This window comes from Micropterus dolomieu, linkage group LG11 (assembly GCF_021292245.1).
Source record: "Micropterus dolomieu isolate WLL.071019.BEF.003 ecotype Adirondacks linkage group LG11, ASM2129224v1, whole genome shotgun sequence".
Lineage (NCBI taxonomy): Eukaryota > Metazoa > Chordata > Actinopteri > Centrarchiformes > Centrarchidae > Micropterus > Micropterus dolomieu.
The window spans coordinates 226,163-234,050 of NC_060160.1; the positions used below are offsets into that span (position 1 = coordinate 226,163).

The window sequence follows — 7,888 nt, forward strand, 5'->3', positions numbered from 1 at the left end:
TGGAAGAAGGTGCTCTGGTCAGATGAAACCAAAATCGAACTTTTTGGCAACAATGCAAAACGTTATGTTTGGCGTAAAAGCAACACAGCTCATCACCCTGAACACACCATCCCCACTGTCAAACATGGTGGTGGCAGCATCACGGTTTGGGCCTGCTTTTCTTCAGCAGGGACAGGGAAGATGGATGGAGCCAAATACAGGACCATTCTGGAAGAAAACCTGATGGAGTCTGCAAAACACCTGAGACTGGGACGGAGATTTGTCTTCCAACAAGACAATGATCCAAAACATAAAGCAAAATCTACACTGGAATGGTTCACAAATAAACATCTCCAGGTGTTAGAATGGCCAAGTCAAAGTCCAGACCTGAATCCAATCGAGAATCTGTGGAAAGAACTGAAAACTGCTGTTCACAAACGTTCTCCATCCAACCTCACTGAGCTCGAGCTGTTTTGCAAGGAGGAATGGGCAAAAATTTCAGTCTCTCGATGTGCAAAACTGATAGACGTTCCCCAAGCGACTTACAGCTGTAATCGCAGCAAAAGGTGGCGCTACAAAGTATTAACTTAAGGGGGCTGAATAATTTTGCACACCCAATTTTTCAGTTTTTTATTTGTTAAAAGGTTTGAAATATCCAATAAATTTCGTTCCACTTCATGATTGTGTCCCACTTGTTGTTGATTCTTCACAAAATATTACAGTTTTATATCTTTATGTTTGAAGCCTGCAATGTGGCAAAAGGTCGAAAAGTTCAAGGGGGCCGAATACTTTCGCAAGGCACTGTACATGCACACACACACTCACTGGCCACTTTATTAGGAACACCTTGCCAGTACCGGGTTGGACCCCCTTTTCCTTCAGAACTGCTTTAAGTCTTCATGACATCCTTTCAACCAGCTGTTGGAAACTTTCCTCAGAGACTTTGGTCCATGTTGACATGACAGCATCACACAGTGCTGCAGATTTGTCAGCTGCAGATCCACGATGAGAATCTCCCGTTCCACCACGTCCCAAAGGGGCTCTGTTGGACTGAGATCTGGTGCCTGTGGAGGCCTCTGGACTCCAGTGAACTCATGTCATGTTCCAGAAACCAGTTTGAGAGGATCTGAGCTTTGTGACATGGTGCATCATGCTGCTGGAAGGAGCATCAGAAGATGATAAAGGGATGGACATGGTCAGCAACAAGGATGCTCCTTGTTGTCTGTGTTTGCTGTCAGTGTCTGGCTTTGCTTCCTGTTCTGTTGTTTACCTTGATATGATCCACCTGTTGTATGTTCACTCTAGTACTTCTTGCCTGTGTTCTGTTCAGTCTGTGTCGGATTATTCTTGTCTTGCTCTGTCTGGTAAGTTCCTGCTTGAACCCTTACCAGGTCTCTGGATCTTTGCTTGCACCTTGTCTTCTCTGGATTTGTTTCCTTTTGGATTTTGTACTCAGCCACTGTAAATCACTGAACTGACCCTGCTCTGCTCCGCTGGAGCACCTGGAGATGGTTGTGCGTGAAAATCCCAGGAGATCAGCGGTTTCTGAAATACTCAGCCCGTCTGGCACCAACAACCATGCCACGTTCAAAGTCACTTAAATCCCCTTTCTTCCCCATTCTGATGCTCCGTTTGAACTTCAGCAAGTTGTTTTCACCACGTCTACGTGTCTAAATGCACTGAGGCGCTGACACGTGATTGGCTGATTAGCTATTTGTGTTCATAAGCAAGTGCTGACCTGAATTATTTATTTTATTTCAATCAAATTCATCGTGGCTTCTTTTTTATATTCTGCTCCCCATAGAAGGAAAAGGTGGAGAACCACCGGTGTAAAGAGACAGAAACGGCAGAAACGGCAGAAACGGCGCCCTCTGGTGGTCACCCTGGGATTAACAGTCACACACCATGTGGCCAAAAGTATGTGGACGGGCCCTCAGCCCCACTTCAAACTGTGAGCTCCCTACCTGTCTGTGGGTCGTACTGCCGGACCAGGACTGCAGACTGTGGGTTCTCCAGGTGTGGGGGAGGAGACAGCGACAGGTCGGTCTGCAGGTCAGAGGTCAGAGTCCCGACTGGATCCACCATCAGGTCGCCCACGGTGACCGAGCCCTGATTCGTCGCTTCAAAACTGACTTCAGACACATCTGGAAGAAACAGACGTGTGAGGTCACCGATACTGTTGTTGTTTACAGACGATGTCGTGTTTTAAATGGCCCAGGAAACAGTTTAGTGTTCAGAGTCAACATTAATATGTGTGTTTTTTGCCCTCAGCTGGTGTCTGAAGGCAGTCGTACCTGCACACTGACTGATCTGTCCAGGTGAGGAGGTCTGACCACGCTGGGCTGCTGTACTCTTGCTGTAAGTGTTGGGATTTGTAGTCCAGTGAGGTTTTGTAGTCTGATCGTCTCTCACCTCTCCCACGCTGACCTCCTCCTCCTCCTGATCCCTCCCCCAGGCGCCCTGAGCACACAGTAGGTCAGAGGTCAGAGGTCAGGAGATGTGTGAGTCTGTGTGTGTGTGTGTGTGTGTGTGTGTGTGTGTACCTCCGGCTGTGGTCTCTCTCCTCTGTGTGTGACACCCTGCTCCATCTTGGTCAGCAGGGTCAGCAGGAGGTCGTGACCTCTGACCTGTCCTTCACTGGGGGGGTCAAAGTCCTGGAGGAGGGACAGGTAGTGAAAAAACAGAAAGGAAATACTACTACTGTAGTAGAAGTAGCACCACTACAGTGAGCTGTGATCACTGATGATGTTCCTCACCATCTCCTGCAGCTCCTGGAGGGAGCTGGAGAAACTGCAGACCGCCGCCTCCTCTGAGAGAAGAAGACAGACTTCAGATTATCTGGGAGTTTCAGTGTTGTTTATGATGTACCGTTCTAAAGTTTGGACACGCTTGGAAATGTCTTTGTGGACATTAATGTATGTACAGAGGCCGTTCTCAGCAGCCATCGGCCCTGTGCTACAACTGCACGCTGTGTTTGCTGATCCAAGCTCATCAGTTTAAAGGCTGATCGACCGTTAGAAAAGTCATGGCAGCACAGCTAAATAAAAGAAGCAATAAAACCGACCTTGAGACTAGCTGAGTATCTGGAGTCGGGCTGAAACGATTCAGCGATAAATTCAAATAATTCGATTACTAAAAAGCAGCAACAAATTTGTTGAATCGACGCTTTGTTTAATTCATATAACTGTACAGCACATTGTTTCACACGGACATTTATTACTGTCGCACATCGCGCTGACGCTGTGAACACGAGCTGATGATGATGGCGCTGTTTGCAAAGTGGAGGAAGAGAGAGAAAAGTCTGGGATTATTTCAAGCTAAAGAAAACAACAACTCTGTAATGTCACCGTCCGACCACCGTACAACCAAACTGATGTCGCCTCGGCAACAGCACGACGGCAGCTGATCAGAAAGCAGCCGGTGTTCTGCCAGCGGACCACAGACTGAAATCCTGACTGACTGTTGAGTTGAGGCCAAAGTAAGCTGAGAACTGGTGCGTTTGTTGTTCTGCTGGTCGGCCGTGAGTTTAGGTTGTAACGTCACACTCGTGAATTACCCAGCTGATCCAGGGGGACGACGCTCCGCCAAGCAAAAGTACTTCTTCTACGATTACTGGATGAATCCATGAAATAATCTGTAGAATACTCGGATGTTAAAATCATCGTTAGCGTCAGCAGCTGTTGGTTCCATCAGAGGCTCGTCAGTCCGTTCTTGTTCTGAGAAATGAAGCCGTTCCAGGAGAGAAACTGGGAAGAACCCGAAGATGCTGTTTCCTCCTCCCTTCACAGAACAAGCCGGCTCTAACCACAACAGAAAGCAGTAGAAAGTTTAGTTGGAGACTCGCACAGGGGCGCAGGGATCTTGATGAACGAAGGCTATCACTTCATTTTGTAACGCCGGGGCACACCCTGAGGACGGACTGGAGCCAGTTTCCTCCTACAACAGGACAACGACCCAAAGCAAAGCTGCAAACTGCGCAAGAACTACTGAGAGAAGAAGCAGTCAGCTGGTATTCTGTCTGTAGTCACCAGATCTCAACTGCTGAGCAGATTACGTCAACAAACTGACAACTGGAATGCCAAAGGTTTCGATGAAAGCAAAGTTCGGAGGGACACAATTATTATTTCCATTAAAAAGCATCGTCAGCGATTTTATGTAGGTTTCCATGGAAAAGAAGTGATGGGGGTGAAGATGCTACCTGTGGTGGCAGCCAGCTGGTTGACACTGATGAGCAGTTCTCCCTCTGAGATGTGTTTGAGTGCAGCTTCTGTCCCGGCCGTCACCGCGCTGCTGCTGCTGCTGCTGCTGGAGCTGCTGGAGCTGCTGGAGTCCCCTGAGGAGCTGGACGGAGACGCCGGACCAGGAGGAGGAGGAGGAGACGGGGAGGGAGCAGCAGGGGCGGAGGGAGAAGGACAAGGAAGAGGGGAGAAGGGAGGAGGCTCCTCCTCTGCTACTGACATCACCCTGCAGGAGGAGGGAGGCACGGTTAGACGTTTAGAGGACGCACTTCCTGTCCACTAAGGAACACCTGAAGTCTCTAAATCTGCTCTGCGTCTGCATGTGTTTAACATTAACAGTTAATCTGCAGATTCCTTTTTTTAATTGATTGATTTAATTGATTAGCGGATGAAACAGAACTCCAAATGTTTTCCGTCCCGTGTGATGAAGACGAGCAGCGAAGCATCACATCTGAAGCTTTGTCACCAATTAATGATCAAATAGTTGTGTGTAATTCTGTGTATACGTACTATTACATAATAAATTAGTACAAGTCAGACTCCAAAACCACTGGATCCTACATTTCCCACAATGCACCTGGATTGTGTCTTTCATTGGAGGTGTGTGCTTGTTTGTGTACATACAGCGGCTGTGCGTGTGTATCCAGGTGTTCCTCTGGTCTCTCCTCGTCCAATGGCAGCTCAGCGTCTCCCCAGTTGAGAGGGGGCGGGGCCTGATGAACAGCAGGAGGACTTCCTGTAGAGAGGGAGGGCTCTGGGCTGGAGGTGGGCGTGGTCACAGGCTCTGAGGTCACAGACGGACAGAGACAAACCGTCATCAGCTGCCTACTGGTGCTTTCAGACCCAAAACCAGGCGCCATTACAATGCTAAGATGTGGAGAGATCAGCATCATGACGTTGTTATTTCAGCATTTAGTTTAGGTTCTTCCAGCTGCAGAGATGGCGGGTTGTGTTTATTGACTCAATAAACTTCGGCGCTGAAACTCACAAGAAAAGCAAAATAAATTCTGAAATCACATTTACACAGCTAATGCTATTCATGCTAACACTAATGCTGCTGCTAATGCTATTCATGCTAACACTAATGCTGCTGCTAATGCTATTCATGCTAACACTAATGCTGCTGCTGCTATTCATGCTAACACTAATGCTGCTGCTTCTAATGCTATTCATGCTAACACTAATGCTGCTGCTGCTGCTAATGCTATTCATGCTAACACTAATGCTGCTGCTGCTATTCATGCTAACACTAATGCTGCTGCTGCTGCTGCTATTCATGCTAACACTAATGCTGCTGCTGCTGCTGCTATTCATGCTAACACTAATGCTGCTGCTGCTAATGCTATTCATGCTAACACTAATGCTGCTGCTGCTAATGCTAACACTAATGCTGCTGCCGCGTCTGACCTGCTGCTGTGATTGGCTGAGGAGACTCCTCGTGCAGCAGGCTGGTTGGTTCAGAGGGAGGGGGTGTGGTCAGGCGTGGCAGAGTCTCTCTGCTGGGCGGGGTCAGGCTGGGTGGAGGGGTTGGTACCGGTGTAGGAACCAGTGGTACCAGTTTCTCCTGGAACAGAACCAGCAGCAGGATTCAGACAGACTGAAGACTGAAGGTGTTTCGGTTGATGTTTGTCCCGAGTGTTTCTACCTCCTGATGGGCTCCTGGACCTGGTCTGGGCTGCTCCTGTTCGGGTGCTGGTCCTGTCTCCAGTGTGTCTCTGTGTCCCAGCATCCGGGCCACATGCTCTGTCAGAACCTCATTCACCAGCTGCCGGATCAGAGCCGAGTCCACCGACATGTTGGAGTCTACAAACAGCTGCAGACCTGCACCTCCTGCTGCCTCCACTGCACACACACACACACACATGAACACATGAACACACACACACAGACACATGAACACATGAACACACACACACAGACACATGAACACATGAACACACACACACACACAGACACATGAACACACATGAACACACACACACACACACAGACACATGAACACATGAACACACATGAACACACACACACACATGAACACATGAACACACATGAACACACACACACACACACACACATGAACACACACACACACACATGAACACACATGAACACACACACACACACACACACACACACACACACACACACACACGAACACACATGAACACACAGACACATGAACACACAGACACATGAACACACATGAACACACACACATGAACACACAGGAACACACAGACACATGAACACACATGAACACACATGAACACACAGACACATGAACACACATGAACACACAGACACATGAACACACATGAACACACATGAACACACACACACATGAACACACAGACACATGAACACACATGAACACACACACATGAACACACAGGAACACACAGACACATGAACACACATGAACACACAGACACATGAACACACATGAACACACATGAACACACACACACATGAACACACAGACACATGAACACACATGAACACACACACACATGAACACACATGAACACACAGACACATGAACACACAGACACATGAACACACAGACACATGAACACACATGAACACACAGACACATGAACACACAGACACATGAACACACAGACACATGAACACACATGAACACACAGACACATGAACACACAGACACATGAACACACAGGAACACACAGACACATGAACACACAGACACATGAACACACATGAACACACACACACACACACACACGCGAACACATGAACACACATGAACACACACACGAACACATGAACACACATGAACACACACACACGAACACACACACACACACACACGAACACACACACATGAACACACATGAACACACACACACATGAACACACATGAACACACAGACACATGAACACACAGACACATGAACACACAGACACATGAACACACGGACACACAGACACATGAACACACACACACATGAACACACATGAACACACAGACACATGAACACACAGACACATGAACACACAGACACATGAACACACGGACACACAGACACATGAACACACAGACACATGAACACACAGACACATGAACACACATGAACACACAGACACATGAACACACATGAACACACAGACACATGAACACACATGAACACACAGACACATGAACACACATGAACACACAGACACATGAACACACATGAACACACACACACACACACACACGCGCGAACACGAACACACATGAACACACACACGAACACATGAACACACATGAACACACACACACGAACACACACACACACACACACACGAACACACACACACACACACACATGAACACACAGACACACACACACATACACACACACACATGAACACACACACAGACACACACACACACATGAACACACATGAACACACACACACACATGAACACACACACACACACGAACACACACACACACACGAACACACACACGAACACACATGAACACACACACACACATGAACACACATACACACACACACATGAACACACACACAGACACACACACACACATGAACACACATGAACACACACACACACATGAACACACATGAACACACACACACACACGAACACACACACACACACGAACACACACACACACACGAACACACACACACACACG

General features: G+C 47.7%; 1 protein-coding gene across 2 annotated transcripts in view; it reads right to left on the minus strand.

Annotated features, from left to right (window-relative positions):
• kiaa0586 (KIAA0586 ortholog) overlaps positions 1–7,888 on the minus strand; it is an 88,226-nt gene that overhangs the window by 53,926 nt on the left and 26,412 nt on the right. For both annotated transcript variants that reach the window (XM_046062667.1, XM_046062669.1), the window contains exons 15-22: positions 5,863–6,059; positions 5,625–5,781; positions 4,842–5,001; positions 4,178–4,443; positions 2,736–2,788; positions 2,523–2,633; positions 2,274–2,439; positions 1,944–2,123 (exon numbers count right to left, since the gene is read on the minus strand). In XM_046062667.1, coding sequence (XP_045918623.1) covers positions 1,944–2,123; positions 2,274–2,439; positions 2,523–2,633; positions 2,736–2,788; positions 4,178–4,443; positions 4,842–5,001; positions 5,625–5,781; positions 5,863–6,059 — 1,290 coding nt within the window. The remainder of the gene's footprint in view (positions 1–1,943; positions 2,124–2,273; positions 2,440–2,522; positions 2,634–2,735; positions 2,789–4,177; positions 4,444–4,841; positions 5,002–5,624; positions 5,782–5,862; positions 6,060–7,888) is intronic.